General features: G+C 45.1%; 1 protein-coding gene across 1 annotated transcript; it reads right to left on the bottom strand.

Moving 5' to 3' along the window:
- Positions 1–818: 818 nt before the first annotated feature.
- Positions 819–21855, bottom strand: map3k10 (mitogen-activated protein kinase kinase kinase 10). Its single transcript, XM_053873526.1, has 11 exons — positions 19508–21855; positions 6966–7146; positions 5672–5820; positions 4729–4904; positions 4334–4580; positions 4118–4240; positions 3908–4046; positions 3728–3840; positions 3366–3658; positions 2751–3285; positions 819–1705 (listed from the first exon to the last, which is right to left on the bottom strand). The coding sequence occupies exons 1-11, from the start codon at positions 20484–20486 to the stop codon at positions 1305–1307; spliced, it is 3336 nt and encodes a 1111-aa protein (XP_053729501.1). The 5' UTR covers positions 20487–21855; the 3' UTR covers positions 819–1304.
- Between the last annotated feature and the right edge of the window lie 257 nt (positions 21856–22112).

The raw sequence follows: 22112 nt of genomic DNA, 5'->3' as shown, positions 1-22112 counted from the left end.
GAGAGCAGCGTGGATAAATCAAGACTCTCCATATTACACAGCTTGTCTCTCAATGCTGGACCCGTTTTCAAGACAGCACCACTGAACCTGCAATCTATAGACCGGTGCGGCTTTTGTATGAACAAGATCTAGTTTCCTTCTTAAATTTAGTGGGTGTGGACAATATGCCGGTGCACTCTATAGTCCAAAAATTACGCTAACTCTGTTTCAATCCCTGCAGCGACAGGTGAACATTCCGCAACATGCTTATCATCGTAGAGGTGGAGAAACATAGTAACAGAAGGATTCCGGGGAGGGTTTTTAAAGCCTTAAATGTATAAAAATTATAAAAATAAATATGGTTTCTACTTTGCTGATTTCCCCCAGAACCATAATAACTGAGAGGTTGTTGTACTGACATTTCTTTCTTGTAGCAGTTGTCCTGAATGCGGCATCAATGAGACAATCAACCTCCAAGTTCCTAATAGCTTTATGACTTTAAGGCTTTCACTTGTGTAAATCCAAATATAGCTTACAGTCAAATATTACTTGGAGCACGTGAAGCGCTTATGAACAGTTCTCATGGTTTTGTGACTTGGTTTTGCAGTACTTGAGCTGGTGGGTATCGTTCTGCCTGAGAGGGCTCGGCAAAGAGGCTAATATGACAGAGAGTAGGCTGTGTTTCTTCACAAACATACAATGCTGGAGCGGAGTAGTCTTGAGTCTACAAAGGGTTTTTAGATTCTTATATATCAGGGACGATTTTTTTTACTTTTTAGCTTAGCTTATTTCCCATGCTAGCTGTTAGTTTGTGCTATTTCACATGAATGATTTTAGAGTTATAAAAAAAAAAAAAAACAATTCTATTGACAGATCAAACCATTGTAGATTTGAAAGGTACTATCATAGACATTTTATGCCCAGATGTGCGTCTCACTAATGGAAACATGTAGAAAAACAGAATATAAGTTGGTCATCAAATCTGACTGTCTGATTCCACGAGTCAGAAAAAACAATCCGGAAAAGCAGTTTCCACTAAAGCCCATGCATTAGTTCTCGTTGCCCAGCCCTCACAGAGGAAAAGTTCTTGTTTGTACGAGTGAAATTACGCCGACGGGAGACAAGGAACACAAGCAGATTGACTGATCGCAGGTTAAGCGTTAGTTCAGAATGATTTCAATGGGAGCAGCAGCTAGAACTAGATCATAGGTCACTGAGGACACTACAAGGCTTCAAGAGGCGTCTTGACCTTACTGCAGGCGCAGGTCGGTGAGCTGGACACGTCTCTCAGTGAGAGCCGGAATCTTCTGAGAGCGAACCTCTCACTAGGAGTACTGTTGTCCACAGAGAGTGGCCGGCTGCAGCTTACCACATAATGGAACGGTGTGGTCCAAGTTCTGACCCTCCATGTCCATGTCCATTAGGTTCTGTTTCGCCGTGCTGGCGCTGCTGTCCCCCGACCCAAGGGGGCTTTCGCAGCTGCTGCCCGGAGACGAGCTCAGCGTCCGAGAAAGTGAGCCCAGCTTCCAGGGGTCGGCTCTCATCCGGGCCGGAGTGGGCCGAGGCCGTGGGGCAAACTCTAGAGTCTTAGGTCTCTCCAACGGACTGATAAGGGAATGCGCACTCTGGTCAGGGATTGGTGGAGCCGGGGCTTTACGTCGCATAGGAGTAGGAAAGACGGTGGTTGGGTCGGGGAGTCGAGGGATGTCTAACTTGTCCAGTCCACCTGAGAGAGGGAGATATAGAACAGAGAACTTCAGATGATTTTAGACAGACATTTGATTAGGGCAAAGATTAGTTGATGTCATAGATAACGCAGACAACAAAATTTCGTTGACATGAGAATCGTCGATGCGTCATGTTGCTGTTGCTGTAAACACACAGGGGCCGCAGGATGGGCATCGAGAACTGGTTGTTATTGAGAAACAGTGAGAAAATATCACATTATCTGGAATCATTAGGATATGTTAATTTCTCTTCCTTTAATTGGTTCTCGACTGAGGTCCGACTCCAACTGGCCGCCGTTGCAGCACGTCCCAAGCTAGCGTCACCACCTCCGACTGACAGCCTCAGTCACAGTCACAGAGGAATTCGAGTGGCGACGGGTCGTAGTGTTCACAAGTGTGGCTTTGTTTTGTTTGTGAAGATGGCGCGTCTTAAGGATGAGCAAACCCCTTCCACACCATGGTAGAATGATGAAAGAGTGTTCAGTGTTTGTTCTGAGACGCCACACACTCTCGAGCTAACAGATAGCATGTTGGTTAGCACTGGTTGTAAGTAGATGTAGTGAAGTGTCCTGGTCTCTCTCCTCCTAATAATAACCAGAACTGAACTAGGGAGCTACACTGAACACATTGTTTTAGATTATCATTGAAATAAGACCCAGTGATGTGGATGTTGGTCAGATATTTTATATGAGATACATATATGAATATTGATGATTTTTTAATTCTTCTCAAGGACCAATGAAGATCCTGCATTATGTGTCATTATTTTAATATACTTGTTTAACAATGCATGGTGTTGGAGTATCACAGTGAGATGATTTAAGCAACTTTAGGTTAAACAGACATTCAAAATAGGTCCAAACAAAGGTAATCGCGATTAGTAGACTAATCTAAAAAATAATCAATAGATTAGTCAACAACGAAAATAATCGTTAGTTGCAGCCCTACATTTGATTAGCACATTTTATCTCCCACTGCTCAAAAATGTAATTGTTTTGTGAGTCATTTCACGTATTTTAGCGGCAACTGAATGTGTTGTCATACCTTTGTGGTTTGTTAAGATAGCCTTCCCAGGTGGCGGAGGCATGGGCATGCTTCCATCTGATGGTGTCCTGCGGTGCCCTAAAGTCTGAGCTCTGGGTCTGATAGCGCCATCTGATGGAGTCCGTCTGTGTCCTCTGTTCATGGCCATGGTGGCAGAGACATGAGTAGGGGTCAGCGACTGGTTGGGCTCCTTCTTGAAACTCTCCGCCCGCAAGTCCAAGAGCGGATTCAGGGCAGGCGCAGTCGGAACTGCCGGTGTTTTCACCCCTGACATGGGGGTCATGGGATACTCATCCGGGTCAGAGGGAAGAAGGGACTTGGTGGAGTTACAGTCAGACAGCGAGGACAGAGAAAGAAGGGTGACTGAGGGGGACGGGTCCAGACAGGGGAGCGTGGAGTCATGGTGTCGGCTCAGAGAGAGGGAGAGGTTTCTGCTCGGAGGAGATGTGCTGCGGCGGAAACGTCCCGTTCGCTGGAAAAGACCCTCTTTCTTCTTGCGCTGTTCCTCTCTGAGATCCTGCTCATCTTGAAGAACCTGACAATAAATATTTTGTCATGAACGGGCGGGTTGAAGAGACAAGGTCAGTCATGAATCATAGAGGTCATTTTCCTCACCTGCAGTTTCCCGAGCTGCAGCAGATCTTGTCCCAGTGCCACAGATGCGAGCAGCGAAGCACAGCCCAATAGCAACATGTCACTCTTCTTCCTCTGGCTGCAGCGCCGCAGGGAGTCCTGAGACCCGACAGCCCCTAACCCCAAACTGGAGCTAGTGTTGGTGGACCCGCCCACGGGAACCGTGGCGTAACTCAGACTACTCCACAATGACCCAGAATCATCCGGGACCCCGTTACTGCTGGACTCTGAGGGCTGCAGAGATCCAGGTGACACCTCGAACTCGCAACACTCTTCTGCGTGAGACAAGAGACACAGAGTGATTGAATCAAACTCAATGATGCATTCACAGTCTAAAAACTTACCCATTTCATTGAGGCTGGAGAATGCTGCAGTCATTGGTGCATGCTTCGGGGACTTGCCCAGGTTAGGTGCACTGGATGACCAAACTTTGCATCCTTCACCCAGAGATTTCAGTCTGGAGACACAAATATAAATCTATATTTCTTAATTTTACATGTACAGACAATTCAAGTCACACATACTTGTCCTCCCCGCCGACTCTCTCCCTCTGGTGAGTGGAGCTGGGGCCCCAGGTTCTTCCCTTCTTCTTGCAGGTGGTCAGATCCTCTTTCTTGCACACAGCAGTGCGCCCCCATGTCTTACTCCCATCACTTGGTGTCACTGTGGAACAGTATATAGGACATTCAGAAAACCAAGCTGCTGCATGGCACTTGTTGATCATGATCATTTACATCTTATGGCCCTGAGTCTGGGAATGACCCCGGGGCTGGCAGGAGGGGTCGTGCTCTCGCTCCCCTGCATCTTCCTCTTGTCAACGCTAGGAGACGCCTGCACTGTGATCTTGTGTTCAAATCCTGCCAGAGACAAGACAGTTTGTGTCAAAAGGCTATAAGTAAGCTGAGATGCAGCGATATAAATAATTCGCTGAAGTTACTCAAGTCACCCACCAGAGGGCAGGCTAATGCAGTTGCCGTCTCTGCCCAGTTTCAATAGTCTGCTCTTCTTGAAATGGCCTTTTCTCTTTTTGACGCTGGGCTTCTCCTGGTACATCTGATGGATGATGATGTTGAGCTCACGCTCCACGATGTCGATCTCACGCTCCGCCAGCTCCTGCTCTCTCCTCCTCAGCTGCTCCTCCTGCTCACGCTGCTCCTCGGCAGCTCGAGCCAGTGCCTCCTCCCAAGACCTCAGCTCCTGAGGGGAAGGAAACTTGTCAACACTTCTTCTAACACCTCTCTCGATAAGGTGTATAGAATAAAACTGATGATTTGTGGGAAAACCAATCAACAAGTGGGCGCCTTCTTCATCACCCTGAAAACTGAATCTATTAGTCAGTTGTCACCTTTTCTTTGGCTCGCAGCTCGTCAAACATCTGCTGTATCTCCAGCCTCCAGTCTTCCTGTAAGGAGTGGAAGGACTCCAGGGGCATCTGGAACATGGCCGATTGTTCGATGGCCAGTAGTCGCCTCAGGATGCTGCTGAAGGAGGGTCTGCCGTGTGGAATCGAGCTCCAGCACTCTGGTGAACCAGACCAACTCATTCAGGCCAATATCAATACGTTTGTTTTGGACAAAGCGTGGAATGGAACTGTGAAGAGCCTAAAATAACCTCAAAATACTCATTTCGGGTTGTGAACTTTAATTATCAGTCCTACAGGCTCCAAGTTGTCATGGAAACTGAGACGAAGCCGCAGAAATTACGAGTCAAATATTTGCTGCCTGTGATGTAGAGACATGCTAAATGGATCAATTCATGGTGAATTCAAAATTAAGCCCGCGGTTGTTTTGTTCATCTTTTTTTTTTTTAATGGGCGTGTGAGGTATGGCTGTGGGAGAAGAAGCAGCAGAGGTAAACATAGCGGCCAGTGTTGACATAGGCGAGATTAAGGGATGAACAAGGATAAGACGGAGAAGAGGAGTAAGAGGTGGATGAAAAGATTTAGCCACATGGCTGAAGTCAGTTGATGCTGTATCAGTAAATGACGTTGTACATTAGCTTGCTGATCAGTCAGAGGTAGATGTGTGAAATTGGGTTTTATAATGGCAGCAGATCAAGTTAAGGGCATGTTAACAAGACTTAACCTCAGCGCTATTGTGCCGCCACAAAGCTTTGTGACTATTTTAAATACACTTAAGACGCATAAGCTTATCATTTTCAGTGCCATTCAGAATTTTCATTCTTGTCTTGTTGTGTTGAACAGCGCCAGGAGCTATTTACCACATTAAAGTCTCCAGCTTAAAATAGCGCTCGCTTGATGCCATCGTTGTCACAGTTGCTAGTCTTACCTGCCAGCAGCTGGGCGAAAGGCTCGGGGCAGGTTGAGGGGATGGGGAGGGTCAGCTTGTTCATAGCCACGCCATACGCAACTGCCAGTGCGTCGATTTCTCGGTACGGGACTTCTCCAGTCAGAAGCTCCCATAACAACACACCGAAGCTGTCAAATAAGAGAAAACAGGTGTGGATTATGCATCAATAGCTTTAACCCATCAGGTGCCAGCGAAATACCCCACGTTGATGTCACTATTTCAAAAGGCTGTGGCCTGAAAATGATTGGAGATGAAGGGAGATTGTAAAGAAGACACATCTTCTGCATGGAGCAAAGTTTGGGTCTACAGTAAATTTACTCATCTAATTGGTACTGTATGACATCACCTGGCGGTGGCCATGGTGGATTACATTTATAGATGTTTTTCTGATCCACTACTGATACTGAACAACAATGTTGATGGATCACCACGGCACACAGGCTTGTCTTTGTGGGGTCCGCTCATTGCCATAATGCCTTCCCCAGCCTCTTAACCATCCAAAACAAATGGCTAAACTAAACCAGGACTCTAAACCAAACGTAAACTCAATTATAATGACCTGGATGCTTTGAAGACTTCATCCTCAAATTGAGGCCTAACCTTGTGGGGTCTGGCAAAATGGCCTCAGAGGGGCATAAGGTCCCCACAAGGAGGTGTTTTCCCCTAAATTGGGCCTCACTAGGACAGATGTGCTTCAACCATTACTTGTGTTGTCACATCACTTAAAGAAGCTACTATCTTTTCACTTCTCTGCAGATTGTCTATTTTAAAATATTCTCACGTCCTAACATTAAGGCCTTGCTCATCGGTCCAGACATCTACTTTTTTTATTTATATTTATGTCCATGTCGGTGTCTAAGTGCTGTCCAACATGATCTTGGCTTATGGCTGCTTTTGTGCCCATTTTACTAGTAACACAGCGACACACTGGTACAGTCACTGTAACGGGGCGCCAAGGTTGAGATCCAACAGTAATGTCCCAAGGAGACCCCATTATGGATAAGACTCAATTGTTCCAGTTCAGATCATCACTGTGGCAGTTGCACTGCTTCAGTTTTGACATGTTTGATAGGTGGTCAGATGTTTCACAGCCGATGTTCGTGTGTGTATATGTATTAATATTCTTTATTAATGTCAAAATAAGTAGGTCATTATAATTGGGTTTAAGGTTGGTTTAGAGTCCTGGTGAAGGTGAGGTGAGAGGTCCTCAGAAAGACAAAGATACCAACGTGTGTGTGTGGCTATGATCGGGGATGAGCTATTTTCACTATACCTCCACACATCGCTGCTCTTGGAGAAGAGAGAGAGCTTGATGACCTCCGGGGCCATCCAGGCGTAAGTGCCCGCAGCACTCATCTTGGTTGTCTGGTGCCACTCGCGGGCAAGACCGAAGTCTGTAATCTTGAGTGTTTTGCCGCTCAGGTCGTCCCGCTCCAGTGGCTCCAGAATGAGGACTGAATAAGAGAGATGAAGATTGTTTTAGTCTCATAACCAGCTTCACCCTTCAAGATAAAAACACCTGCATTTGTAATTCATTATGATTCACATCTTCTATTTTCTTCATCCATATTTGATCCATCTACATTTTACAACAGGTTTTTTTGTTACTCAGAAATGCCTCCTCAAGGTTCCCTCTCTCTGTGGGTGATGAATGACTCAGTACAGAGCTGAGGAGCACTGGAGGCAGGTGGAAGCGCTGCTGCTTTCACTCATCTACAGGGTTATGCAAAGGCTGGTGGAACTGGACGGCACACACAGCAGTCTTTGTTAACACACACACGCACACTCCTACAACACACACAAAATCCATCCACGTGACGAAGGTGTGTCTGCACTTTCCCGGCAGTTTCACCGAAAGAGTCGGGACTGTGGAAATTGTTGCTAATTAACACAAATGATATTTGAATGATTCTAAGGGGGTGAAAATGGAAATATTATCCCCAGGTTGACACAAAATACAACTATATTTTTATTGAATAGTATATTTTTATATCTGCATTCAAGTCCATAAAATAACTTGGTGGGAAAGATAAAAATATGTGACTTGGCACAGCCTTATTTTGAAAGGACTATAGGATTTTTCTGTCACATAGTTGCTTTACTGCTTTACACAAACTTAGAACACAAATAAAAGAATTAACCGGAGCCCCATATTTTGGTTTCCGTGGCTTATGACTAGGTGCTGTGCTGTACACTATAAACCTGTAATGGCTGGTTTGAAAACTATTATTTCCTGTAAATCTGAGGGGTTTTTTTTGTTTGTTTTTTTCAGATTTTTCCTCCACTGCTGAGTGATATTTTTCTAAATCGTGATGTGTGAAATTCCCAAGTTAAAATGCAGTCAGCTAAGTCTTCTGTTATGTTATTCATGCCCGTTGACATGGTATGCAGGCTCTCTGAATTAACTTAGTTTGCTTTATTTCCTGAGTGTATGCGTGTGTGCATTTTTTATTGCTCCAGGACTAAAAAAAACCCCACTTGTTCTTTTAGTATAACAAATGTGTGGTTTCAGTCTTGGTCTTCATGCTGTTTCAGCCCCTTAAGTTTTGGTCTTGTCTTGAACTTCGTTAGTCTGAAACTCACAAAGTAAAATGATCTTCATGCACGGACAGATCATTTCCGTAATAAGCACTATTCTGCTATTATATATAAAACTACTTGAATTTTGCATTGTAATTGTGAGGCTGCAATGGGCTATCCGGGATTGTGCATTGGCATGTGGCAAAACACGCACTGTATCAAGCTAGCGATGTCATCCATGTTTTTAAATTTGGCCATCACACATTCATTCGCTTACTAGTGTTAGTCATATAAATAAAACCTGCCACAGAGTTGTGCGTCTTTTCACTATTTAAACACAACATTGCTGCTGCTTCTCTTTCTGCATGCTTTTCTGCGAGCTTCCTTACTGTTAGCAATGACCCAAAACCAACAGTAGCTCCGACCATTGCAACACACTGGCAGGCTGCAGCCAAGCTCCATTCACCTCTACTTGAAATGTACATGTTGGCCATAATGCCATTGAACAATCGCATAAAATCTTCAACAACTGCCTGATTAACAAACATCTTTCGAAGAATAGATTGATATGATCTACCATCCTTTGCCATCTCCTATCCTAACACAAACATCAGAGTGACAGCTGTCTCCTCAGGGATGTAAAGTCACCATTACATTTGTAAAGAAAACAAAAGATGGAGCCAGACATAAAGGAGGGATGTTTGCATGCCTGGCAGGGTGTGTCCTCGCCGTCTGCCTCTGCGCGTTTGTTCAGCACGAGTGTGACATAAACTACATGCACAAAACATATGTTGAAGTGCAGGTCAGTCAAGCTGCAGAGCAACTCTTTGTCAATCCTTTAATCCATATGTTTGGTGGACAAATCTGTTTGTGGCATTATAGTAGAAGAGCAGCAAACATCCTCGAGGATAAAGTGGCTTTTGTAGTACACTGCTGATGATAATGTTATCCTATTATAGAATCCATAAGTCACGGGAAAAGGACAGCAGACTCCCTGAGTTTGTCATGGCAACATGAGCAAGCATGATGAAAAAATAGAATAGCTGCGAACACTGATTCATATACCAAACGCCTCACACTGAATCAATTTAGTTTATCTCACAGTTAGTTGTCTGAATTTCAAAAGCCTTTTTAAAGAATAAACCCAACTGTTATTATTACATTCATGGCTGTAGCATGACTTTCCACTGAAGACATGTCAATTTCATAAAATAGCACTTCCATAGTTCTTATAACTGCGACACATTCCCATCATACATTCCAGGCTGATCTAACCTTTGGTCCATCCTGGACTTTGAACCTGAGTGACTGTTGCGTCACTGTTCAAACAGTTCTTGAAGTAAGGTTTTTGAACCAGCAGTCAGAGCACCCAACTCAGGTGACCCATTAGCTGCAGAGGAATGTGACCAAGGCTCTTCACAGACCTCCAGGCATTTCCATCAGGACCGATCACATCACTGGCTTTTACCCCTTTAACCAGCTGATGTGTTCATCAACAGCTGCTATTCGTATATATATAAATGCTAATACATTACAGAGGGACGGGATCTATGACTTAGTGTGCTGCTAAAACAACCTGCCGTAATGGCTGTGACCACATTGACCAGCAATATTCATCCGCTGTGTCACCACTTTGTTGTTATGGTAGCAAGGACAAAGGTTACATACTATCAGACAGTAAAACGCTTATCACACTGACATTAATTTGCAGAATAATGAGTATATTTACAACATTTATTGTTGTGTCGCCAAAGAACCACATGTACTGTGTGTTAAGAGTCACACTGTTTACTCTCCAGGATAAGATCTGTACTTGGGAAACTTGACACCATATTTTCTGCTAACAGATGTGGGAATTTAGACTCCACGTGAAATAAAACAAGCCATTACAGCAGCTGTAAACGTCTTGCTTTATGGCCAATCGTTTGGTGAACTAGAGGCTTGTCGTGCAGTGCACTGCAAAGCCTGAACCGCCAGGAGCCAACCAAAGTTTATGTCACACAGCACACAACAACACAAACACGGCAGGTACTAATACTGAACCGACAGCCTCTCGGTCACAGGCAGACCACCACAGTCAAAAAAAATTATCTTCAGCAGCTACTTAAATAATTCTTTAATAATGATTTGAATCTCATAACTCATGTCAATACATTGTCATATTTTGCATATTCCATAAGTAAAATTAACATATGGTCTGAAAACAAACATACTGGCCAACAAAAATGACATTTGTATACAGAAATTTGCCTCTGAGCTCAAGTTTTGGTTTAAGAACTGCACCTTTTTTGGTCAACCTCAGAAACACTGAGGTGCTACTGTACTACTACATGTCAGGGAAGAATGGCTTGTTGGCATGGCACATGAGCATCAAGTTTTCTTCAGAGAGCTGGCAGTGGTTGACTCTATAAAACCTCTTTACCGGCACCAAAATGGCGTCGGGTGCTGTACAGGCTGTGTCAGTAGACGTGCTCAAATATGGCTATGGTTCGGCCTTCGTGGCTGGAAGGTTGTCTGTGACATGCTGTTGCCATATGAACACCCCGTGAGGCTATGTCCTCTGTAGATGGAAGACTCGCCACTAGTGCCACGCTGTGGAGCGCAGTTCATTACTTCAGAGTAGAAAGTGCGTGACTTAGCTGTAGCTATTAGAAACTTAAATAAACCATTATCATGATAGATAGTTTTGTATTTTTAAAAAGTGTGTTGGCAAAATTGTAACTAGAAATGAAAAATCAGTTTCATTAATTGATGCAGCACAAAATATGAATGCAGTTTGAAAACTGCAAATTGTAGTTAAGCTATGCAGTTCAAGTGCATGTACTGTAATTTCCAGACTATAAGCTGCGACTATCTCGTAGTGTGAAACCTGCGGCTTATACAATAATGCGGCTAATATATGGATTTTTACACGTTAAAGAGCGTCATGCTGCCAAAATATTGCGGCTTATGTATGAACAAGATCTATTTTTCTTTTTAAATTTAGAGGGTGTGCCTAATATTGTAGTGCACTCTATACTCAGAAATTACCGGTAGTTTAAGTCTCCCTCACACTGGCGACAAATTTGTGATAGACTCAGGATGTTGTTTAGTGGAATTCATAGAGCTGGTCGATAAAATAGAAGATATACCAGTCGTGAACTAAAGCTGATCACGTGCCAAAGAGTCATGTGGGGTCTCAGGGTTCATTAGGTGCACCTCTGAAGATTAGCTGTTCTTGAAGCAAGAGGTTTTGAGTGCTGCCTGCCTGAGGGAACAGTTCATCTGATGTCTCGTGTGAGAAGGGCGGGCTTGCAACCCTATGCTCCAGAATCCTGGAGAGGCTGCATTCTACTCCAAAATATTGCAGTGGAATACCATAAAGTGATGGATGAGGTTATGATGGACCGATCTGCACTCAGCTGAAGGGGTTTGAATATCCTCTGATGACACATCTAATCTTGCAAGGAATGTTTGTCTGTGTGTTATTTGTGACTCAGACTGCCAGCCTGAAGAACAGTTCAAAACTGACTGGACCACCTAGGTTCAGGTCTCGATCACCCGTATCTGGTAGCTCGAAGGATTACATTACTGTGACTTGACTAGCGTGGCAGCGAACCGACATCCATGCAGGTTGTATGTGAGCAGGCAGGACTGCATTTTAAGTCCAAGCAAAAGCTTTCGTTCTGCAACAGCACCCTCTTCATCACCTCCCATCCTCAACCCCTTCACCGGTGCCCAGTGCACTGCCGTCTGCTTTTGCAGCTGCCGCCAGCTCGGCTACAATCACAACACACAGGGGAGGCGGCACTGAAAAAGAGATGCTGAGAAGGGAGGAGGGAGTCCAAAGAGAGTAACTGAGAGGTAGACTCAGAGTTGATGTTGGGGGGGGGCGAGAAGACGAGGCACCGTCGGGGAGTGGTGGTTTTAAGGATGCAGAGTGGGGGGAAGGGCAGCCAAGAAGATGGGAGGAAAGAAGATGATGAGAGGAATAATGCTGCTCAGAATGAGGGCAATGGAGGAGAGGGAAATATTGGGAGGAGTGTCGTAGAAAAGAAGTGGATGGAGCAGAAAGACGTGAATAATGAGAGGATGAAAAGATGTGGAGGTAAAGAGAGAGATGACTGCAGGGAGAGCTTTTGTCATTTTACTGGCAACACATACCACGTGCCTTTGTCTCTCTGTGGACACACAGGAGAAGCTTGCAGCATCTCTGTAGACGACTTGAGAGAGTCTAACGTTGCTTCAGCAGATCTAGTCGTGGATTGCACGGCATAATCGCTGCATCACTAGCACACCCGTGCATGAGCAGACTCAATTATGGGACAAGTGATATGCCGTAAATCAGTGGGTATCCCTGCTTTATGAGGGCTGGTATGCATGCCTGTCATCGATACTGCAGTTTGGCTCTTCGTGTACCACTGAAGGCCTCTAATCCTGAACCAAGCAGCATCAGAGTTTCACCCTGCAGCACTTCACTTTGTCTCTGTACAAATGCAGCTGCCAGATTCGTGTGACCAGCCAGCGTCTCACTCAGAGGAGATGGAAGTATGAAAGGAGGCGACTCGCTTTTGGTAGCACAGACCTGGAGTATAAAATTGCACAGCAACAACATGGGAATCATGTTTTTTGGGAGGTATAATATTTATAAAGGGTGTTGACATTTGAAAAAATGCCCAACACTTCAGATTCTATTTTCATTTAATATTAGATCAACTGAAAAAGTTAGACACAACACATTCTCACCTCTTTGTTGCTGCAAATATAATCTCCTCAGCTGAGTTATACAACTCAGCAGCAACATGAAGAAAGTGTGTCACTATGTTTGGCAGCTCTACTGAGACTCACTGCAATGCAGCAAAGCAGACGGGCAGTCATCTCTGTTGTTTTGGCATCAAGTCCTCTGTTCATTGACCAGTGGAGATGGTGGTGTACAAGTGTGCGTTTGCGAGCGTGTGTTTTGTCTGCAGTGGGTCCTCCATGTGTCTCTCTGCTCCCTGTCTGTCACGAGCGAAGCTCACTGTGGGTTCCAGCACCTGCTGACCGTGTGTTCACAATCACACACAGCTCGTGACAAGAGCACTGTCCAAACTCCCACCAGTGACTTATGTCTTCTTTCCGGATTACACAGTGATGATCGACCGGTTCTTGTTTGTTTGAACTCTAGTTCATGAGTCGGTTGAGTGAAGAGGCTTATGAGAGGTCCAGTTTCAGGTTGTATGTACATGTGAGTAAAGACATATTGGTGATGGTAAATGAACCAATCAGGGCATTTATAATCGCAAAATATCGCTGCTTATCATTCTTAAAGAAAAGAAAAGCCAACTTTGATTTGTTCATAAAACATTAAATTTAAATTTAAGATTCTAGTTGTGCATTGCATCCTCCATTTTGTGATATGATACACTTTTCGGTTACTTTGTCGAGCAAATGAAGTCATTTTGAGTGCAAAACAAACAACAATGCAAGACTTCCTTTGTGGTGCGTTGTTGTCCTCAAATCAATAACTAGGTTTCATTTTTGCTCAACAGCTCTGTTGCTGGAAAACTTGACAACACTTTGCTTCGGGTGCCGCACACAGAACGAGACTAAAAAAAAACGAGCAAATACTATATCATCTGGGTTAAGATCCAGTTTGACTAGTGTGTTGTTGACTCATGAATATAGATTGTTGCAGTTCAATTACAGCACACATATACATTTGATTTGCTCAATAGCATTGCAAACAGATTACTACAGAACATGCGATTGATTGTGAATGTAACATAATCTGTAGCTGGTATCCACCCCCTCCTTCACTTTCCTCCATTCTCACCCCCAGTCATCTCTCTATTCCCTCTCCCATCCGAGCCTCCAGGGGCTTCTTTGGTGCATTCCTGCCTTGCTCCTGCCTCACTTCAACCCATCGCTATGCTCCTATTCACGACCTGCAGTCGCCTTCCCCTGCCTCCATCTCCCATCATCCTGCCCCCCACCCCCTCCCTTGTAATGCAGTGACTCCTGCCATTGTGAGTGCTGCTCTGGTTCTGTCTTGGGCTGCTGTGTGAGAATAGGGTCATTGTTGCTCTGATGTGATGTGTAGACGTGTGTGTGCGTGTGGGTTTGCTGCCCCAGCGCCGGCATGTCATGCCGAACAACCTTCACACACAGGCCAGCTCTCACTGCACATGCAGCAGGATCACAGACCAAAAACGCAGACAAGACAACCAGGCTCATCCTCTCTGTCAACTGCAGTTTGACTTGTCGTCTTACTCCCCAGCTGCCAACTTGTAATACGACCATTAGAACATTAGCCACCGGCTCATTATATTCCCATCACCATTAACTTCTCCCTCCAATATTTGGCCTGGAAGACAGAGTAAAGCGAAAATGACATTTGCAAGGTTCGGTTGAGATGTAATTTTTGAGTGGTTAGGTGCTATTATATCATGTTGAAAAGCTCCGAATGGAGCAGGACAAATCTACCCAAAAAAGTATGATGACAACATTGTCTTGCGCTGATATTGCTCTGTCATAAAGTTAGCATTGACGGAAGAGCACAATGGTTTGCTTCACTCATCCATGCTACCTTACAAGTCATCTTTTAAGTCGTTGTGGAAGGGTACAATTATTCCTGTGGGTCTATTGTAGCCATACATCACTGCGTACACTGTGCCAGACCTACTTTGTCCCAGAATCTAGGGAATGCCTGTCCTAGTTTACCTATCCTGAACTGGCCTCGGACCCTGTTCTTTATGGTGAGAAAACATGCACACAAACCTTGACTCCAAAGCTCGCAAATGTTATGGCAGTGCGGGCTCATACTCAACCATGTGCTGGTACTGTACCACTGAACCCTAGTCAACCTCTACATGACACACATCACCGGCTCCTTATGCTTGTGCTGCTTTGCTTTCTCATTCTATTCCATTCTTCACACACGTAAAACACACTGGATGCCCTTTTTAACCATCCCACCTCTGGCACCATCAGGTTTTAGGCAATAGCGCTGAATACATGTACCTCTTTACTGGTTCACAGACGTCATTGCCGAAGAACTGACTCACTAGGAAGCCAGTCAGGGATCTGTGGCTCTTCACACATTGGTAGTGAACTTTAGTTCAGCTCTCAATCATTCATCCTTCACACAACACCATCCATAGGCTACAGGACTTTCCTGAGCACTTTAGCAGCATAGGGGCCACCTAGGTTGGAGTTTCAGCTTCTTCTTTTGAGACATACGACTTCAATGTCAGTGCCCCTTCACCATCAGTCGAGTAGGACTCGGATGTACATTATTCCTGGAAATACATAATACATGCAAAAGAGAATGGTATCCCTACAATGACAATCCCCGCTTCTCACACCATTTATTGGGTATAAGGAGAAGACATGACCAGAAATTACGATTTGTAACTGTCATTACAATTGTCTTAATACCGTGGGATGCACCGATATCTAATGTTGCATACAGACTTACAACATTACAAATGTTACGTCCTTTGGGAAGAAGGAAACGATGAGACAGTGAGGTATCAGAGATAGTCATTTCTGTTTAGTTAACAGCTCACATAAAACCTTTCAAAAACAAATACCAAGCTTGACTCTGGACTTTGACAGTGACGTTCCAAATGTAAACTCCAAGCTAATCCATGTGAAATGACACCAGCATTTGTGCCATGAAACGTCCAGCCATACTCTCATCCTGTTGATTCATCTGTTTTCTTTGAGAGAGCAGCAGCTGGCTGGATCACACTCTCACAGTCATCCAAGCTCACTACCCACCACATCTCTCCTGCTAATCTTTTAAGCAGCTACTTAGGAGCACCGTCGTGCTATCGACGCCACACTTCTTGACTTGAATGCCCTGGCCAAAGCAATATTGACGGTCAAAGTGAGAGAAAAGTATTCGTTTCTTGTCTTTGCAGTTTCACTCAATAAGCAAACAGCGTACTTGACAAGCCTGCTCCGAGTCAGCGGGCTCCCTCTAGTCAGGTGATTGTTGACTATGTAAACATGGCTACCATTTAAAAGTGCTGCAGTCAAAACAGCAGGTAATATCAGCTTCACGTCGGCAGAAATGTTTTAAACCAGGCAGGAAGCATACAAGCTGGTTGTGCTGTTTCGAGACGCTAATGTTCACCAAGTCTGACTTCACGTTATTTAAATTTAAATGAACAGAGGGCCACTGGTGTGTCTTCCTGTTGTTAGCGATAAGCTCTGGTTACCTACGGCTGACTCACAGCAAGCTCAAGCTCTACAGCAGGAGTTTCAGTGACACACCAGTCGAACCTACTAAATGACTACCATGACTAAGCCTTTTTAAATTTACTAAATGGGTGCTGTACTTTCCCCAAAACCCCCTCAATGCACAGAGTAGAGCCAAGCTAACAAATAAATCCAACCCCTGCAACTGAAAAAACGGGGCCTAATGGCCAGCATCAGATGGTTGCAGACAATAGGGTATTTAGGCGTCTCTGCTTTACTTCTTTCGCATCCTGTCACCAAAAACTCCTCCACCAACTCACAATGCACACAGAAGTATTAAGCCCACGATTAATGAACTTCCTGTTGTCTCACATGTCAAGACACTCAAATAAAGCAACGTGTGTTGTGCATGACTCAGAGAAGCTTGCAAAGAGAAGCTAAGTAGGCAGTGGTTAGCATAGTAGCATAGTTTGACTTTATTAAAAGTATTTAAATAATGGTGTAGGCACTTTGTTGCCTGTCAGTAAGTGCCCAGTTATGGACTGGCGACCTGTCCAAAGTGCCCAAGTTGGATTGCATACATTGCATCACTTCTATCTGAATTGTTATGAAGCACAGATGATATTTAATGCTCCCTTCAGCAGTGTTTCAAGGTTTCATGAATCACTGAATTCTATTTCATTTAAAAACACGGATTGATATGTCAGATTCAGGGGAGAATTTGCTTACTGAATCTACCAAAATATACCTGTTCTAAATGCTAACAACATAGTCGTTCATCTAGCTAACTCACTGTCATTTTAATTGATTTAAGGTAGGTGTACAAGCTAATGGCTGGTGAGGACTGGTGAAATTCCAGCGACTGATCCAGGATCAGGTCGATAGGTAGAGCAGGACCGCGGGAGCGCTGACCTGCCAACCCACAAACACGCTATGACATCCCTCTAAGGAGGTCATGGTAATCAGATTATCCTTGTTACATTTCGCAACCAACACTCAGCGGGTTGAAAGAGAAAACACACTCTGACACGTGCACACAGACTTTACTCCTGGTGTGATGTGAGGGATAAATTTAGTTGGAAGTGTTTCGTGTGCCAAAAATAGAATCCCTGCGCCAAAAGAGTGAAGCGCTACAGAAGTTCTTCAACCTGCGTTGGTAGCCTTCACCACATGAAAAAAAAAAAGAATTACTTCACGTTCCACTTTCAAAAATCCATCTTTTTAAACTGTAAATAAAAGCCACCATTCTGTCTCCTTCATCTCTACAGATAATAAGCCTAGCAAATGCTTATTGGAGGACGGTGTAGAGGCTCCGGGGGCTGAGCTGCTGGGTGACCACGTACATGCCAAGTGGCATGTGGTTTAGAGCTGACACCTGAGAGCACAGCACCTGGACAATGAGCTGAGGTGAAACCTTATGCTTAGATGAACTGCTGTTTATCCCCCACGCACTCCATCTCTTGTTCTGCGTCACCAGTCTTCTGCTTCATACATCTCATCTCTGCAAGCTCCTCACAACCAACACTGTGCTTTCTTTCATTGCCTCTGGACACTGCTAGGCTACTGCTCACATCCCTAACTGTGAACCACGCAGTAATCACATACTAGCGACGCACACTCACACATATTCAGTAAAATCATCACTAGCAGGAGCAGATACTGTATATCCAGGTCCTTCATGTGTCTCCACTTGTTTCCCACAAACAATCGCTCAATCACGCACTGACATTTCGCAGCAGCTGTATGACTCAGTGACACAGCAGCGGTGCCATGTCACCATGGAAAGGCAGCGTTATTGTGTAGTTACCAGGGCCACACTGTCCAACACACATCTAACGCCCTGCGTCGTCACTCATCAAGGCACTTCATCATAGGAACATCAAAAAGACAAAATGACTATTGTCAGGCTGAGCAGTGTGCTTGATCACAGCCTGTTATATTGTAAAAAGGCCTAGTCAGCAACACACACCCGTATTTGTACACTCCACCCCCCCATCACTCATGTCAACTGAGATAAACACAGAGGCTGACCTGCATGTACTCGCAGTCAAATACACTTAGATGCATGTTGTGTATTATTTCTTCGAGGCAACTGTGTCTTTAAACAGCATGTAGCACAAAGGACCAAAAATAGCACAGTGAGTTGCAGAGCAGAATTGCTCTTCTTGTGGAGGGTGGGAAACGCGACGAGTAAGAGTACAAGGAGGCACAGAGGGATGATGGAAAACGATCGGCCCTGCTGGGTTCAAATCTCCCTTTCATCAACAGCAACATGACATCACTACTTCATCCACTTTAAATTCCAATTAAGATGTCATGTTTGAAACACTGATGGAAAAACATACCGCAGACACAAACATGTCAATAACAGAAACGGCACATGAAATCAATAATAAAATATAATACTGCCATAGATCAGAATGTGCCACTGAAGCAAAATATTTCAGACAGTAGAGATTCAGGGAAAATACTGAATCACCAGACTGCTTCAAACATGTTAAGAGACTTTGCATTGAGCACTTTAATGTAAATAAATGCGTCTGATGTGACAAGGTTCAATATCTTGGCAGCTTGAAGTATAAGTCTGTAATTTTGGTTCAGGATTCAGCCTGTGACCAGAACTTACGGTAGATAGTTTTAGCTTCTATGATCGTGTAGCACACCAAGTGTTGTTGTCTCGCTCTCTCCAACTACACAAGCACCTTAACCAATAGCTTTTCTGTTACATCTCATTGGACACAAAACCCATTCAGGAAAATGTAAATGCTGACAAAGTTGAAAGACCATGAGGAGTAGAAACTGAGTGATAGGAGGGAAACAGAGGCCAGAGTACAGTACTTATAAGAGCTACTTTTCCTGGATGACTGCAGATGCGCGATACAGCTGAATGAAAGTTGACATTGATGTTGTCTCTGGTGCGTCAACACAAGACAGCAAACAGCTCCAACTGCTTCATGAACTTTCATTTCTTTTCCAACTTCAGCTTAATATTAATCTGTCAGTGACCCTGGTGTAATGTAATGTTAGCAAAACACAACTCTATTGAACCCCTATTGCATGTAGTGTTGGTGGTTCACACAGTGGTTAATTGTATCACTTATTTTCTCAAATAGCATTGGTGGTACTTACTATTGCTGGACTTGAGGTCTCTGTGGATGATGGGTACAAATGCCTGGCTGTGAAGGTAGTCCATCCCTGTAGCAATCTGGACAGCCCAGTTCACCAGAACCTTGGGGTGGACCTTTTTCCCAGCCAAAGCTCGGTTCAGCGCGCCTCCTCTTGCGTATTCCATCACCAAGCAAAGGTTGGGCTCCCTTAGACAAACTCCACGTAGTGCAATAATATTGGGGTGTCTGAGCATCCAGAACAGCCGGGCCTCCTGTCGTACACTCTCTGCTGTAACACTGATATCTTCATCGGGGTCTTGCCTCGCGGCCTTGACTGCTACTTCCTCATTCTGCCATACTCCCTTGTAGACTTTCCCGAATCCCCCAGCTCCGATGACCTCCTCTAAAATCAGTTCAGAGAAGTCTATCTCCAAAGGGCATTCACCAACCCCACCAGGTACAAGACCTCCAACCGTAAGCTGCTGGTAGTTTGTCGTGTCCCCTTTTGTAACATAGTTGCTGGGGAAAATGCCAACCTTGTCCTGGATCTTACCAGTCCACCAACCCTCATCACCGGACACTTTAGAGTCTTTGGAGAGGACCTCAAGCAGGTCCCCTCGATGTAGTGTAAGCTCCTCATCAGCTGTGGCTTCATAATCGAACACTGCAGTCCAGTATGGATTGGTGGGACCACAGCAATGGTCCGGGTGAGAGTCTGGAGAACCAAAGGACGAGTTCCAGCTGCTACCATTCTCCACCTGCAATACAGGTGCCGGATACATCGATGGAGGAGGGGTGATGTTTGACGGGATGGATGAGGTAGAGGACGAGAAGGGACCAGGAGGGATAAGGCAAGGAGGAGGTGGGGAGCAGCAACCCCCACAGTTGGAACAGGACATGGGGGTCACTGTGGTACCGGGTCTGCCGAATGGATTCATAGCAGCCCGGTAGATGTTAGACACTTCAGGCCTGCCTTTAGTAAAGTCAGGCAAGAAACCCATACAGGGCCCATCGACTAGGACTAGGTGTCCTCGACCACCGGTGGTGAGGAGATCAGAGAATCAAGGAGCGATGCTGCTCTTCTCCATCACAACATCTCATCGCTTGGTCACCAGTTGCTGATGGGCTGCTCCTCGCCAGTGTTTGGTAGCTTGTACTCCCAAAGGCAAGTTCATTCAGGGGCAGTGACCATCAGGTTAAATAATGTCAATGACATATTCCGCGAGACCCGGATTGATTGTTTTCACAATTGTCTTTCCGGTCCTGTCACAGCGGCTGCAGAGCTAGATCTGATTATGAGTTTATCTAAAGCAGCAGGAGTTTAGCAATTACTTGGACAAATCCCATTGTGGTGGTCCACGAGTCAATTGAATTGGGTCATTGTTTAATTGTCTCCCAAGTGGTGTTTTGAAGAAGATGCCCTTCAAATGTAGGTTCTGTCTTCACTTGAACAAAAGGGTGCTAAAATCAGCCCATTGGTTCTGGATAATCATAACATGACTGTTGCCTGGATTAATTTTGGATGAGGCTCCCTTCAGACCGCCAATAAAAACGCCAGTCTGTGGTTGAGCTGCCTGAAAGCCTCTAAGCAGGGGTCCTCATTATCTCTCAAACAGCCCACTGTGGTTGCACCTCCCCCGCCAGCCATCTCTATCAACATGGACCCGGTTCTCCGTCTGCACAGATGAAAGTGGTGTTCGGATGGATCCTCGGATTTTAGTCCTCCATGCCGCCGTGTCGGTCCCTGTTAAATCCCGTGTGCATGGCTGTGCGGGAGCCCATTCAACGTTCGTTCATTTTAAGAGGGAATTGTGGTATCAAGCTGGAAGCAGGAGTTTCATCCACAGCTGTAATGAGGCACCGTCCAACATCCAGTCCGAGCAGTGAGCGCGCACAGCGGCCTGAATCGGGTTTATTAAGGCGACGTTAGTAACAAGCGGTCGCATTCAAAAAAGGATAGTGATGAACGAAAACGAAGCAGTTGTCACGCTGCATAGAATAGGGATTGCGGAGATGCTAGTGTACAAAACGAGTGAAGGTATTTCATCAATTATTTTTAGCCATTACAACACAAATAAACACTCGCGTTATAGCTTAATCATACCGACGCTGATGTAAGGCCTACAGGTGTCCGCAACCGGTTTTCCGTCCCGACACTGTTTACAGTAACCGAACCTGCAAACGGAAGGCAGCAACATCCGACGACAACGTCGCATGGGCGTGTGGACGGATCCAAAACACCGGCAAATGACCGTTAGTCAACGTCGGATTAATCCATCAAGGCATCCGGAGGATGGTTCTGATCAAACCGGCTCGCCCCTCTCATTGACGCGACATGTCGAGCAGCGAGCTGTCAGTCTGTGGGCTGACTTTACATCCAAACACACCGGGGTGCCGTTCGCGGACGTGGGAGCGAGCGCCCCGAGTGTCGCTGATCTCTAAACAACATGGATGGACCTCCCCACTTACATGCGTCCCATCGTGTGCTATACAGATCGGATCGCTGCTAATCGCTCCCTGCGGCGGTCAGTGGCAGCTACGCAGGGGGGTGGGCGTGTTACAGGGCATGCTGGGTAATGTAGTATCTGAGGCCATCTCTTTGACCTATATCACAGAATCAGAAAAAC

The sequence above is a fragment of the Synchiropus splendidus genome, chromosome 8, assembly GCF_027744825.2.
Source record: "Synchiropus splendidus isolate RoL2022-P1 chromosome 8, RoL_Sspl_1.0, whole genome shotgun sequence".
Lineage (NCBI taxonomy): Eukaryota > Metazoa > Chordata > Actinopteri > Syngnathiformes > Callionymidae > Synchiropus > Synchiropus splendidus.
This window is presented reverse-complemented; position numbering and strand designations above follow the sequence as displayed.

What these genes read in the sequence shown, in the direction of transcription:
- map3k10 (XM_053873526.1), bottom strand. Translation starts at nt 20,486, where the DNA reads ATGGGTTTCTTGCCTGACTTTACTAAAGGCAGGCCTGAAGTGTCTAAC. An exon ending in TTTCGCCCAGCTGCTGGCAG is followed by an intron (nt 4,905 to 5,671) that starts GTAAGACTAGCA and finishes CTGGTTCACCAG; the next exon opens with AGTGCTGGAGCTCGATTCCA. An exon ending in TGCAGCTCGGGAAACTGCAG is followed by an intron (nt 3,286 to 3,365) that starts GTGAGGAAAATG and finishes ATTTATTGTCAG; the next exon opens with GTTCTTCAAGATGAGCAGGA.